We start from the raw sequence: 16639 nt of genomic DNA, 5'->3' as shown, positions 1-16639 counted from the left end.
GTGACAAAGAGTGAGTGAGTATAGTTTTACCTGCTTTAGCAATACTCCTACAACAGCACGACTGGGGACACCAGAACTGGACTTCTTCATACACTGTACCCATGTGGAGAATCGAACCCCGGTCATCGGCGTGACAAGCGAACACTTCAACCACAATACCCCATTGCCCCGGATGACAAAAAAACAACGCAAGTTAATGGTACTCGATTTCTTTATTGTACTCTATTATAAAAAGAACTGTTTTGTCTATAATGGCTTTTTCTGCTTTGTCGTTATAAACAAGTTACTTACGTCACACAAAACATAGGGTTATGGCCATGCGGGGTTGCAACATTCCAGGTCTGAATATTCAAAACGTGTCGTGGAAGATACGAGGAGAGCGCTAGACGCTTCTGTGACACAAATGATACCCGATACTGGTAATATGTTCCCAGGTATTTTCATACTGAACAACTGATCAAAGGAACACTCCACTAGTTGCGTGGATATGTACGCTATAAAATACTATCAACAACAATTGACTTCTGTGTTTTTATGATACCAGTGACGCAGGATACGGTCACGGTACGAAGAGCACTTGGTATCACCACTATTTGAAAGTTATTCAAAACAACTTTCTCATAATATACTCGGAATCGCAGAGTGGACATGTAGCAGAGAACACCATGATCGCTGAAGGGGCTGTATTGTCTTAAAGTTTACGTTGATATTTTACATATCAATACTGCTTTTGTTTAAGAAATCAGAGGGTTCCACATAACCATAAGGAATCTGTGTCTGACATATGCATATGATGTTCACTAAAGATAACACGAATGCAACCGTTACGTGAAATGATAAATCACACTTGTCAAAAGCGTTTTCCAAGTGACATCTAATAAAGCCGCCATATTGTTTTCACCGAGTACTCGGCTACTGTTTCCGTCAGGGCGACCATATTCAAGGATACAGTAAAGGTTACCGACAAATCCTGGTGATAAACATATTCTCTATATAGTACTACATCTGAATGTTAACATCTGAATGCTACTTCCAAATATCAGTAATGTTTAGCAATATTTATCGTGATGCAACACATTTAACCTATGAAACAATAAACGAAAGTGTTAGTTGAAAAAATGATGTCACTGTTAGTGGTTATATTTTCATTTAGATATTTATACTATTGGAAACACAGAGAGCATACTGGGTGAGAAGTATCATGGATCTTGCCCGGTGTAGTAATAAGTGGTCAGGGTTAATTATGTGGACCAGTGAGGACTTATGAAAAAAAGTTCCGCTATTCGTGTTCTCCACATTCCACTATCTATTCACACCATATTTTATACCAAACTCTCAGGGCGTGCTGGAAAACTGCTCGCGCTGGGAACATGTTAGAGTCACCTCCCACTGACCTTGTCGCGCGACTTGTAGAAAACTGTCACGTCTCGCGACGTTGTCAACGTTGTCGACACAACTTGGCGCCCTGTAATTCATGCTTGCGAGTCAGTCTTCATTGTATTTCGCCAGACATGTAGTTTATTCTCATGCATGAAATTATATCTGTGTTCATACATTGTGTATCTGTGGAAGGATTGAGATGGGGCGAGTGAGTGAGTGAGTGAGTGAGTGAGTGAGAGAGTGAGTGAGTTAAGATTTAAAGTCACATCGGCAGTATCACAGCCATACCGTGACTATGTCAAGTTATAGATTCATAATAACCAAAGGTAATTTAGAAACACAAGCTTTCAACGAAGGGCAGTAAAATAAGCAGTTTATCACAGATGGAAATAAAAAGCCAGTAAATTAAATCTAAAACATTTTAACTCCACGAGACAATATAAAAACAAGCTATAGTGCCAACAACTGAAAGTGAATCACCATACAAGGGACCGTGGGGACTAACTGTACCTTTGCTTCTTGCATGGGCCCTAGCTGAATTCACACCATCCCTACAGCTGCAAATAATTTAGAACAATCAAGCCATACAATTAAATTTTACATATTCTTCGATTAATAAAGTGATAAGATTAAATTTACTTTGAATGTTTTGGACTTGCGTTACCTTCTCAGGAGGACAATAATTTGTACATTACTTTAACCACCTTTCAGGCTACAGACACTCGCAGTTACTAATTACAGAATAGCTGGAGGGATAGGTGAGTGGGTGAACGGGTGGAAGTTTGGGTAGATTTGAATACAGATGGATATGTGGGTACATAGGAACGCTAGGTGAGTGTACAGGTAGATGGGTGTAGATAGATATAGACAGACAGGCATAGATATCGATAGATCGGTGACGTAGGCGGGTAAATGCAGAGGACGTCAATGGGATAGATGCAGAAAGACACAGTGAGTGAATTTAGTTTTACGCCGTTTTAGCAGTATTCCAGCAATATCACGGCGGGGACACCAGAAACCAGTGTGATGCATCGGTGTTGCGTGACGAGCGAACGCTTTAACCACTAGGCTATTCCACTGCCCCTCAGACACAGTGATGAAGATAAAGACATGCCGGTCAGACATCAAAACACACCCAGCCTCTGGAAATAGACAGGTGTTGTATAGTGCGCTATATTCTGCCAACCAACCACCCGTGGGAGCTGTGCGGTGACACTTATGACTGATGTATCAACATACCTGTGATTGATCCACATATAATGTGCAATGCTTTCTTGGTACACCTGTACATTCCAGGTGATTCACACAGGTAGGGTGATGGGGAAGGTGGGGTGGGGGTTGGAGGTGTGGGAATGTGCTATCACGATCATATAAGTCATCAATGTCGTTGTTGCATTAGGCTGCATAGGGGACAAGGAGTTCACTCTAGCTTCAAGTACGCCACAAAGTAGATAATTCGCTTACACACGTCATCGACATGCGTCACATACACCATTTAAAATTATAATTCGATTTCACTTGCTGCATTAAGTGACCTTGCTTCACAACTTCTCTCTGCTTTAACCAGCTCCCTCGGCTACACAGGGTACAGGCTACACAAGTCACGTGACTGATGTAGATGTTCGCGATTACATCTGTAAATGTCACATGATGATACAACAAGCATGTTCACCTGTCACGACCCGCTCGTCATAGGTCCAAATACATTCCATCAATACAGGCTGTGTCCAGTACTGTATCGTATAACCTTTTACATGTTGGTTATGTTGTCTCCTATAAATGTCACTGGTCGCGGTTGTCGACGCAGCTGTTGTGCAGGACGTACGTCGTCCATGTTGCAAATTTTATGATTTAATGGTATAATAAGCAAATCAGTCATGCCACGCTTTTCATAATTCCGAAACTACCGGGTACCCACATGAACACCATGTATGACCTTTTACGTAGTCAACATACCTGATTTATGTTAGTAATCTCACTGAGCATACACCTGTTGAAGTATCGATCATTTGAAGATTACTAGTTATAAGATGCGTTTCTTAAAAAAAATTAATTGTGAATTTCCAGCAGTTACAATATAATTACAATCTATACAGTGAGATTATCAGTATATAAGTATATATCTAATATTTCTGAGCACTGAGTGACACGGGTGTGTGTGTGTTCTGTACATTGTCTCCGGCTGCTGAATATTCAGACGCGGCAAACTGCACGCGCTCACCCCTACTAAAATGACAAGTGATAAGCTTAAGAAGTAATTACTCTATATATTTTCGAGCTGTGATTTCCAGTGAGTCGTCCACAATATCCTGCTTCTCATATATACTTAAACAATCGTAAACCTCGTCATCATGATCATTTTATATACTCACCGAATCCAAATAGTATATTGTTGACATTAAGCATCACAAGGCGAGATAGAAAACAAAATAGCTTATACAACACATAAACAGAAATATGTTTTGTTTAGGGTTAAGTGCACCGCTACTGAACTGACTAAACACAACATGGCCATTACACAGTGAAGAATCGTTATAACGGACATCGATTAATCTGGAAACCCTCATTATCAGATATTGTTTTCCAAATGATTTGTTTGTGTGATGATAGGCATTTTTATTAATGTTTTAAACCGAAAAAGGCATTAAATCGTGTTGGTTTTGTTTTTAAGTTTGAGGGTGGAGGGGTGTTATTAATATTTTTTCTGATTTTACAAATCTACAGTACACATTTGCATTAACATATGAGATCTAATAAGAACGAATACTGACTAAGCATATTTCTGTTTATGAGTCTACATTTGCGGTCTGGCTGTGGTGCAGTGTGGTACAGGTATTGTAGGTTAAGACGTTGAATTGAGTCGTGATGTGATTTTGTTACAGAAATTTCTAGTTCTGCCTGGGTCATTCTGCACTGGTCATTCTGGCTTAAATACTCACGCAACAGCTTAGGGCTTAAATACTATCACACAGCAATTTAAGTACTTACAAACAGCGTCTTTTGTCTCATACCAACATTTACGACTTATAAATCATTATTTATACTGGTTTATATGCTAACATAAACGCCTCTATATCAACTGTCTGGCTGAACACACACTGATCATGACCGGTGTACAACGATAGACACAAGCGAAGTGGGAATTTGGTGTGGCACGCGCTTAACGTGTTTGTGTTTGAAAATTTGAGTGCATTTCTAGCTGAGATCACATTAATTATAACATCAAAAGGAGAATTAATAACGACTCGGAATATTTTCTGCATAATGAAATTAAACTCTGGTTTTCGAATGACGAAACAACCCATCCGCGGATACAAAGCAGGCTCTCGCGCTATAACGAGGGTTGTCAGTGGTATGACAATACTGTATAAAGGGAAACACCCACCACGTTGCGTCAGATGTTTCAAGACGCCCTCTTATGACTTTGCTGTTAAGTCACTTCCGGTGAGATCACTGTAGATCATTTTGCAACGGATTTTGTGATACATACGTTTCTCCACCAGCTGTCACCATAGCCCACGGAACGATGAATAAACCATGTGAAATATTAAATTACCATTTAATATCAAATGCAATTAATAATCTTGCATAAATATGATAAGGCTATGTGACAGTAAACCAAAACAGGATCTGGTGGATAACAATCTCGGTAATCATCGTTTTAAAGTTTTATACCATAAATGTATTCATAGGGAATCGCCGATTTAATCATTTAGGTGTTTAGTTAAATCACGAATAAAACTTAAATTCATGAAAGGACAAAGTTTAGTAAATCAAGTGTTAGAATCGGCGCACATCTGAGATTTGAACCCACTATCGAAATATCCTGTTTGGGCAAAGGGGCGCAACTACCTTCAAACTGGCTCCATCCATCACCCAAAATTGTAACATTTCATGTATTTAAATGTGTGTATAATGTATAGTTAATGTAGCCCTCTGTCTTTGATTTCACATGAGTGTCCTGACAAGACTTGTCAACTATAAACCTAAAGGGATTCGAACCCCCGCTTTCGGCTTGACGACCTAATGGTTTAACTACTAAACTACCCCACCGCCCATCAGACTTAGAACATAAACGTATTTCAAGATTTTCCGTAGTTGTTCAGTATTTGTAGCCCTACATTTCTTTTGATCCACTAAATAATTTAGATATTTCGGACCGAAATTCAGAAATATTGATATGGCAATTCATTTACATACTGCTTGCCAGCTATTCCGATAAACCGTGAACAAACTAATTTAATGATATTGTGAAAGTGGTGTTTTTCGTTTTGACAAACTGAAACGACCAACAATCACCGAAAAATAATTCCTTTATTGTAACTGCACAGTGAATTATTCAACTGGAACTTCAAAAATTCATTGTGTGTGTAGTGTGTGTGTGTGTGTGTGTGTGTGTGTGTGAGTTTGGGGGGGGGGGGGACATGTGGCTGCCTAGTTGTTAAAGCGTTCGCTCGTCACACCGATGACTCGGGTTTCCCACATGGGTACAAAATGTGTGAAGCCCATTTCTGGTGGACCCCGCCGTGATATTGCTGTAATATTGCTGAATATTGCAAAACGAGAATAATAAAGAGAGAAAATTTGTCGATGCCGATGAGTTTCGAAAACCTGATAATTTCCCTCGAGCTTCTGCGCGGCCACTTTCAGCAACAGAGAATACATCTGTAGTCCAGCTTGGTTGTGTACATGAAAACTGTTGAGGATTTTGAAAGTTGTTTTGCAGGGTTGCACAATCCCATTCCATCCCTCTTTGTCCTGAAATTTATTTGATTACTATTGAAACTCTCGTGAGAACGGGTGAAAATGAACTGTGCACCTCAATTTCTCTACATGCTGCATCCGCGCCTGCGTGATCTATTTCAGACGGACTATGATAGCAATGAAATACAAATCAGGTCATGACAGTACATCATTCTGTTTATGCATCATTAATTATAGTATCTAGTTCACGTAGGTTGAAATGTTCCGGGGCGTTGATAGGTCAGAGGTTAAGTTTTATACGACATCACATGACCTTGTACTCCCAGCCCGCCATCACACCTATCACAAGTGTCAATATCTTCACGACTGCCTCAAAGTTACTGACCTGTAAAATCGGTTTTATTTACACTTGTGATGGCAGAGATAGTTGTCGTTAAGCCTTATGCATGTCATGACCGACATTAAGTAAATCAGTTACAGCACACCTTGATGTGACGCCACACAACTGTTTACCGCTGAAGGATATATAATATTAAAAGAATGAAGGAGATATTCCATTCTGCCAAAATACCACTAGTCAAGACCAATGCATATGACAAAAAGTAACACATATCCACATAGATGAAACATTTACAAAGGTATGGAATAAATTGTCATATTTCGCTCCAATTTCTCTTCATTATCTGTTTCCTCCATGGCTTCGTCATTTGCATTTGGTCAATCTTGTAAACCCAATATCCCCTACCTTTCTTAAAGGTATACATTGGCAGGCCGGCTCCGTCTTCTAAACTGTCATGTTCACCTGTTCTGTTACCTTGTCATGTTAAACTGGATATTCATGTTTGCGTTACAGTGTTAACATATACCCTCAGGGTCAATTAATGAGAAATTTTAGGTTTTGTTTTTCTCATTTATTATATTTAATCATTGCCAGGGGTTAGTTCGTCTAACTCAGACCTGCGCTCTCTACCTGTGTCAGCATCCGATGTCCGTGATATTGCTGAAATATTGCTAAAAGCGGCGTAAAATTAAACTCACTCACTCATTATAACTGAGCTAGATAATTACGGGAAAGTCTGCGGTGCGTATTTTTCAGAATCTCTACAGCTTTGATTTTTTTAATGTTCTTTGTTGTCTCTCTTGTTCGGCTTTGTTCGTTTTGGTTCGCAAACACCGGCATCACTGGTTCAAGACGTACATGTTTGTGCCACCAGCAGGTCTGACGCGTTCACTCCTGCTGTCCAGCCAACTGCGGAGCGTGCACGGTGTGCATTTACAACTGCTCCGACGATTGTTGTCTGTCAGTCGTGACTGAACTAAGTCAGACTATCAATAAACAAACCCGCGACCTAATATTGTGAGTTTGGATGTTGATTATATGTTGTGCGCTGTGGTAAATAAACACGTAGTCTATATACAGCCTTGATAAACAACCCTGGAACTGACTGAAACAACAACAAGAATAATGATGATGATGATGATGATGATGATGATGGTGATGATGATGATGATGGTGATGATGATGACGATGACGATGACGACGACGATGACGAAATAATAATAGTAATTACAATAACAATAGTAATAAGACGAATCGATAAACCACACAGGCCATATCTGCTACATTTCACTTTAATCTGTAAAAATGCAATAGAAGCAACATTGATTGATTATGTCCGCGTTAACTAACGGACGTGTAACTTTCAAATCTGAGTGAATCATCAAGAGAATTTCGAACAAACTTTTTTCCTGTGCTGTCTCCGTTCGAATCCTCTAACTGTTATGCTGCTTCTGGTGAGACATTCACACCACTGCCCTTTGTTAGCTAATTTACATTGAGCGAAAATGTTGACAAACAAGTCCTTCAGCTTGGCTGTGATTGATGTGAACTTGGTCATGTGAAATCAGCACTTGTCAATCAGTCCTTGAGGTGTTAATTACGTCAAGACAGTGATATATTTGACAGTGCACACAGTTTAAACAGGCAGTTTGCCGTCACAATTAGAGAAGGACGGTAGCCGGTCACTGTATGTATATAAATATGTTTTGTATGCTTCATTGCCCAAGGGTGTTTCAAAAGATGATTTATGATTTTCGATAAAAAGTGTGATGTCGTTCAGGATTTCTAAGGAATGCATCATAATTCTTTTAAATGAACAGGGTATTTCTCAATTTCTATTTTATTAAAATTATTTTATTGGCGGAGCACATATAGAAATATATTTATTTCAACTGGGTTATATTTCGTGTAAGAAACAACATAATGACGGGTACGTATATCTTTTATTTATGTGTATTTAAGCCGGAGAACGTTTCCAGTTTTGAAGATTCTCATAATTATGTAGCATGTACTTTACTTTCAGCGATGTACTTTTAGCCAATCAATTGCGCTTATTGGATTACCGACAGAGGGCGCTTCAAAGATGGCGGAACGTCAGAAGTTTGGCTACGAACAAACCTTGGTAAGTGGGATTACGTGTTGAGTCTGCTCTCGCCGGGAACAGATAGTATTAGAATTTCACTCAAGAAGACATACCGAGTCAACTTGAACAAAATTACAGAATGTGATCCTTAAGTGTAATACTTGTCTGACATTGTCATGTCGTTGACAGCAACGTGTTGTCTATCAGCTGAGACTCACGAAATGACCAGATCGTACCCTTATTTCGTGTCATGAAGTGTAAACGATGCTGAAACGTGTTAATGCATGACAGGTTTTTTCATACTGCGATTGATTAGGCTATTTATGTTTGTATTATGTTTTGATCGCAAGTGTTTTGTCTTAATTTCACACCCATGCTCAAATGGACTAGAGTAAAATAAACACAAGGCAAAGTAGAGCGAAAGCAAATAGGCATTCTGACCATAAACATTTACTACCCTTAAATGTAATAACTTCTACCAAAGCCTGAAACGTATCAAGGATGGTCATAGATAGAGAGAAATGGACAGTTAAGACGTAAAATGAAGGAGGTATATTTAATAGGAATATAGTACAGAAATATAGTACAGAATTTAAGGATTAAAATTGTGGTATCAATATACTATCATTGTACAAAATAGGTGCAAGTGTAATGCACCATACAATGCAGTCTGTATGTGTTGTTAAAATCAATTTACAAATGCAATTATTAATCTACAATTATCATAATAAAATATTACTGTGTTTTTATTTTATTTGTTAAAATTGATTTCAGCAGTGTCATTTAGTTGGAGTGTTTGAATTAAATGTGTGCTGAGGACTCCTTAACTTTCATACTAAACTGGAACACTGTCTTTAGTGAAGAATTAGCTTTAATAAATAGTTAACATATTTGGAGGTATAATTAAGATTACAAATTTGTACATTTGTGTAAACCAAAGTATAAAATCAGTTACTCATGGCTCTTTGAAATAGTGACACAGAAAGCACCACAGATTCCATTATCAGCCAATCAGGAAATGTTAGTATCAGTGTATGAAACTCCTATAAATGGACAGGAAATCCACAGTGCTGATAACTAAAAAATGTTAACATGAAACCAGCCCTGTATTAAAAATAGGAAATTGAGATATGGTGTTGAAATAACGTAATTAATGAATTACTTGTAGTGAGGTAAACTTAAGCATGTGCAAAAGTAAATTTAATAAAATCATAACTTGGTGGTCACTGTTGATTCATTTAGTGTCACTGCCATCTGAATCAGAAAGCAGAAAAGTACTACATTATTCATTGGCTGAAAGCATACTTGAGACCAGTCACATTTAGTGTTCGATAAGTGAGTAGGTTGATCTGTGGAACTTACAGTTTGGTTGATCATGAACAATACAGACATCATCTACCTACCACAATTGTAAAATATTTTCGAAATATTTCCCTTTGTTAATGACATGGTCAAATATTAACCCTTGGAAAATGTATTGACGCACAGGTCCGGCTATGAAATAGAAGTTGTAAGCCCGCCATGAAATTAGCAAGCAGCGGGCCATCGGGCAGACGCTGGTATATACCCTGTTAGTATGTTAGTGGGTATGGTCTGATAGTTTTCTGTATATAGGAACATAAGTGTAAAAACAGTATTTACTGAGCCAAGCAGGTGTCACAAATAACTTACAGTTTATTTATTATATAGTAACACTCATTATGATCCAGTGAGAAGGATTAGACTTAGGTCAGTTGGATGAAGTCTGGCCCCTTGAATGTCCCATGCCCTCTTTGTCTGCTCGCTCAGTTTAATTAATGTACCGAGAAAACAGAAGTTTAATGAAGGCAAACACTTGGACTCACTGAACCCCACGGCAGCATTATTATGTGATAAATAGACTTCGACACATTACTCTCGCATGTCTAAAGTTATCACCTTGAACATTTGATGAATCTCGACAGATAATTGGAAGTTATGTTTGATTTAGGCAGTAATTGCTGGTCAAATTTGCATTAAGATGGATACATGTCGATCAGCATAAGTAGCGCTTGTTTGATATTTCCAGACACACACATTTTATTTGCAAATGAAACAGAGAGAGAGAGAGAGAGAAAGACAGACAGACAGACAAACAGACACAGACAGACAGGCAGACAGACAGACACATGCACGCACGCATGCACAGACACACCTGTAGACAGACACACAGACACACCTGTAGACAGACACAGACACACACACATTCTCGTGACAAAAACACACAGACAGACACAGAGAGAGAGAGAGACATTCACATACACACACACACACATACACATACACACACATACAATTGCAGAAGAAAGGCTGGAGTTAGTCTTCAGAAAAATGGCTGCTGAAACTGCACATGATAAGAGGGCATATCAAGATACAGTTCATAATGAAATATTTAGTTCTGGGTAATAGTTATATTTCTTTTATTGTTTTATATCAGGTCTCTATTTTTTGTATGTGTGACATCCATTTCTGGTGTCCCCACTGTAACATTGCTGGAAGATTGTTAAAAGTGGCGTAAAACTTACACTCACTGTGTATGTGTGCATCAATTAGATGTTTTGATAGGGAACAAAATTATTTTGGATTAACATGCATATGTTTACTGGAGGATGTATCACAAGCACTTAAACTCAAGATTCAAGGTCATCAGTTAGCTCAATGTTTTGGTACATATGTTTTTCAAAATGGCTAAATGTAACTACAACAGACTGCCCCAGGTTAATTAGGTAATGACAGTTTTTATGCCCACGCCATAATATGGCTAGGGGCATATGAGGTTACCCTTAGTGTCCACCCTTACATCTGTCTGTATGAAACAGGGAATGTACTCTATCCACTTCTCAAAAACTACTTTATTGAATTCAACAAACTTATTCTTGGGACTCTTATGGTGTGCATCTCATATTTTGGTTTTGTATTTTATTGGGTTGTATTTGTAAGTTGAGAGACATTTAAACTCAGGTACATTTTGCTGAATGTCTCTATGATGATAGTGCAATAGGGGATGAAGAGGGTGTACGTTATCTATTTCTCCTCAAAAGCTACTTTATGGAGTTCATTTAGATTACACCTGCGCTTAATAGGGGCTCTAAGGATGTGCTCCACATATTTTAATCCTGTACTTTATTTATTTTTTCAATTTAATGCTTTTTGAACTTACATAGATTTCATTGAAATTCTATCTGAATACAGTGTTATTGGGGTTGAAGTCTATCCACTTGTCCACTAAAGCTGCTCAACAGAATTGATTGAGCTTCTATGTGTGTTTCAATGAGACTCTAAGTCTAAAGGTGTGCATCTCATACCTTTTTCATCTTGTTTCTTAATTCTGCACTTCCACAGATGTTTGAACTTAGCTGAATTTGGTTCTATTCATCCTGTTTGTCCCATACAACAGGGGGTGTACTTTATCCACTTCCCCTCAAAAACCACTGCACAAAACTCAGTTAGCTTACATGTCTGTTATAGAGAATCTGAAGATCTGCATCTCATATTTTGTTTTTGTATTTTATAGGTTTTTTGTATGTTTAGAGATATTTGAACTGAGATAAATTTTGTGGAATTTCTCTCTGATTATAGTGAAAAAAGGGATTAAGTCTATCCACTTGTCCACAATAACTGTTCAACAGAATTGATTAAGCTTATTCATGTGTTTCATTGGGACTTGAGAGGTTAGCATCTCATAGTTGTATAGGTGTTTACTGAACCTGTTTGGTAGAATTTATTCACCAGAGCACACTCAATGTGGGGAACACTTCCTACAGCAGCTGGGGCATCTGTGTCCCTGGACACAATTTTACCTTGGCTGGATTGGATGTAACCATAGCAACCAGAATTATGTCATATAGAGAAATATAACTTCATAAGGCACCGATTATGTTAACTAGGCATCGTCAACTGTTACCTGACTTGAGAACTATGTTATTTACCAGCATGGTACACATTTGTTCACAAATCGATTGATATGTATGTATTCCTGGAACATTTCACAGTTTAGTTCTCTATCCCTGGAACATTCAACAGTTCAGTTCTGTATCCCTAGAACATTCAACTGTTCAGTGATGTTGTTTATATGTTATTTACCAGCATGTTACACATTTGTTCACAAATCGATTGATATGTATGTATTCCTTGAACATTTCACAGTTTAGTTCTCTATCCCTGGAACATTCAACAGTTCAGTTCTGTATCGCTGGAACATTCCACAGTTCAGTTCTGTATCCCTAGAACATTCAGCTGTTCAGTGATGTTGTTTACGTGTTATTTATCAGCATGGTACACATTTGTTCACAAATCGATTGATATGTGTGTATCCCCAGAACATTGAACAGTTTAGTTCTGTATCTTTGAAACATTCAGCATTCCAGTGATGTTGTTTACATGTCACTAGAATGCTCCACATCACTTACATGTACACATTTGTACACATTGATTGATATGTCTGTATTCATGGAACACCTGTGTTTTATCATGTTCTGCTACAATTGATTTCCAAACTTTATATCCAGGGAAAAGAAGTATTTTCTTCTTAATTGCACCACCAGGCTTTCTTAAAGCTGCTTACGTGTGTCCTGTGGAATTTAAGTTTGCCAACAAGAACAATACTTTATATCAATCTTTGATCTTTATGAATGTCATGTCACCATGCTTATGACATTGATTGACAATCACAAGATTATGACATTGACTGACTATAAAAAAAGTCTTTTCAGTTTGTGAATCTAGTAAAGCTGTGATGATGTATCATAGCATCGATAATTATTATACTTTATCGGATGATGAATATATCAATACTATTTTTCAAATCGTGATATGTAGTGTTGACCTTAAAATTGTTAATTGCCACTAGAAATTGATGGTTATATGTCAAAATATACACTGTTTCTTGCTCTCAAAATATACGTTTTTAAGGAAAATAACTGAAGATAGTTTTTTGTGATATGCATCGTATCAAATCATATACTTCCAAGATATCGAATGGTATTGTGAAATTTCTGTACCATCACACCTCAAGTATCTAGGCTAGTGAAAGCAGCCACTAAAATGACACACACTTGTGCATTAGGGACTGTTCATAATTCATGGCTGGGGGGTATGATGAAGATTTTTATGGAGTTTCTGTGCAATGTGAACAAAATTAATGTACAAAGTAAGTGCCCTCCCTCCCCTGTGCTTGTCATGTGTCATGTACAAAATCAATGAACAACCAAGCATGAGTTGCAAGAGTGTAACCAGTTCCCAACACTAATGCATTTTCACATTTACAATCTTCCTCTTTCTCTCTCTCATACACAGACAGAGAGACTTCCCCTGTGCTCATCAATATTTGATTGCCCGAAATGATGTTGATGACTCATGTGTGCAGGAAATGGATTAATTTTATGAAACTAAAAGCTTTCCTATCTCAGTACTTCATTATTGTTTAGGGCTGGTTGGGTAGCCTAGTGGTTAAAACATTCGCTTGTCATGCCAAACACCCAGGTCTGATTCCTCACATGGGTACAATGAGTAAAGTCCATTTCTGGTGTCCCCCGCAATGATATTGCGAGAATGTTGCTGAAAGCACATAAAACTAAAGCTAGCTCACCTACTTACCCACTATTGGTTATGACGGTGTCCTGTGCTGTTTTGTAGTGACAGTTTATTGAATTTGAAACACAACAGTCTTACACCTGCTTCCCCTAAACATCAGTGAGTGAGTGAGAGAGTTTGGTTTTACGCCGTTTTTAGCAATATTCCAGCGATATCATGGTATTGGACACCAGAAAATGGGCCTCACACATTGTACCCATGTGGGGAATCGAACTTGGGTCCTCATCGTGACGAGTGAACGCTTTAACCACTAGGCCCCCCTAAACATCAGGAGACAGAGCATTTACATCTTGTAGCAATTCAGGGGCAATTTAATTGGAAAACAGAAAGATTGAACAGCCTGGAGCACAGACTCTGATGACTACACCAACAGTGATTGAATAATTCTTACGGTTCATGTCATGACATTCTACGAAATAAGATAGAATGATCTTATCAGGCAGAGAACAGATTTGTTTTGTGATGATGTTCTGTTATCTATCAGGGGTTGAAAAATCCCATCGCCTGATGCCTGGAACAAGTCAGTTTTCATTTCGGGCAGTCAAATAATGGTACCTTACTTGTCTATGGGCTACTAGATAATTTCCACTTATGATTTCATTTCATATCCGCTCAGAATGTGGCTATTATGTTTCGAAACAATCATAAAGTAGGGTTATCTTTCTTTGCTATTGATCACTTTTCAATAAATAGTGTAGTAAACATTGACATCAAATACCATGTTGATTTGTTCTGTAGTAATTTCATCCCCCTGATTATGTCATAAAAATCAGGCCAAGTGAAAAGAAGTCAGGACAAGTTACCTTCTTCAACTAAGTCTTATAAGTTATAAAGAAAATTTGGAACCCATGTCTATTCTGTCATCTATACCCAAACTCCAGCGCTGATTATAATCAAACATTTAGCAGCAGGTGCTACCTGGTGATATCTGGTGCAAGAATTTTATTACTTAAGGGTGCAGTCGGGTTAATTTCCTTAAATGGATTCATTTGCAGGATCTTACACTCACTACAGCTCTATTACACAGAGGTTCACCATGGTTATAAAAAATGTTTGCCTTGAAAATATCTTGGCCTTTCAATTTATTTTGAGAAGAACTTGTGGGATGTTCCTGACTTGCATTCCGGAGTGATGAGAAGGCAGTCTAGGAGTCCACCCTGAGTGTTGACTTGCCCACTTCTCTTTTCATGTAACAAAATGTGGGGGTTGGGTGCAGTTGCCATGGTTACAGTGTATACAGGTACTGTATTGAGTGATATTTAGTGATAGGAAGGATGAGAAAAATATGCTTTTGTCATGAAGCTATAAATGTTCACATGTTAAGGTTTGTTGATTACTTTCGGATATTTTAGTAAAATTAAAAAAATATTTTGATTAGACATATGTTTGGAGGACACCCACGACATAAAGCAGAGCATTGTGCATTAAAATGTGATCATCCTTATACTGTTGACTGACTTTGAGGAATGTCACAAACTCAGTGGAGTATAGTACTGATGTTCCTGCATTTTATCAAGGCAGCCAAAACACAGTACATTGCCTCAATGGTGTGTGTCTGTACAAACTGATGCACACTGTACATTGCCTCAATGTTGTGTGTGTACAAACTGATGCACACTGTACATTGCCTCAGTGTTGTGTGTCTGTACGAACTGATGTACACTGTACATTGCCTCAATGTTATGTGTCTGTACAAACTGATGTACACTGTACATTGCCTCAATGTTGTGTGTCTGTACAAACTGATGTACACTGTACATTGCCTCAATGTTGTGTGTGTACAAACTGATGTACACTGTACATTGCCTCAGTGTTGAGTCTGTACAAACTGATGTACACTACATTGCCTCAGTGTTGAGTCTGTACAAGCTGATGTACACTGTACATTGCCTCAGTGTTGAGTCTGTACAAGCTGATGTACACTGTGCATTGCCTCAGTGTTGTGTCTGTACAAACTGATGTACACTGTACATTGCCTCAGTGTTGAGTCTGTACAAGCTGATGTACACTGTACATTGCCTAGTGTTGAGTCTGTACAAGCTGATGTACACTGTACATTGCCTCAATTTTGTGTGTCTGTACAAACTGATGTACACATATATATGCCCATATAGTGAGTACATTTTGAAAATACAAATGAAGCGTAGAATGCAAAATACCACTACAGTGAAGATGTTTGTAGACATGGTTGAACTCTTGACGACGCACTTTACCATGTTGGAACTGACCTCACTAAACTGTGAAAGTCTTTTTTTGCTCAGCCATGTATTGATACAAGCATAGAGAAATACAAGGATCATCAGGTCACATGTCTAATTGTATGACATTAATTGTATGAAGGCCTCATACTGTCAAGTCCAGCCCACGAGTATCATGCTCTCTCTATCTGTGTGTGTGTGTGTGTGTGTGTGTGTGTGTGTGTGTGTGTGTGTCTCTGTGTGTTTGTGTGTTTTGTGTGTATGTGTGTGTTTTGCATCATGTCTTGTGTTTCATGTCTTGTGTGTATTGCATGTCTGTGTCAT

General features: G+C 38.2%; 1 protein-coding gene across 1 annotated transcript in view; it reads left to right on the top strand.

Moving 5' to 3' along the window:
• LOC137268028 (chloride channel protein 2-like) overlaps positions 1-16639 on the top strand; it is a 43920-nt gene that overhangs the window by 4532 nt on the left and 22749 nt on the right. Inside the window, exon 2 of the mRNA XM_067802526.1 lies at positions 8448-8546. Within this exon, the coding sequence (XP_067658627.1) occupies positions 8508-8546 (39 nt within the window). The 5' untranslated portion in view covers positions 8448-8507. The remainder of the gene's footprint in view (positions 1-8447; positions 8547-16639) is intronic.

The sequence above is a fragment of the Haliotis asinina genome, chromosome 16 (genome assembly GCF_037392515.1).
Source record: "Haliotis asinina isolate JCU_RB_2024 chromosome 16, JCU_Hal_asi_v2, whole genome shotgun sequence".
NCBI classification, from domain to species: domain Eukaryota; kingdom Metazoa; phylum Mollusca; class Gastropoda; order Lepetellida; family Haliotidae; genus Haliotis; species Haliotis asinina.
The sequence above is the reverse complement of the archived record's forward strand: the minus strand, read 5'-3'. Positions and strand labels throughout refer to the sequence as shown.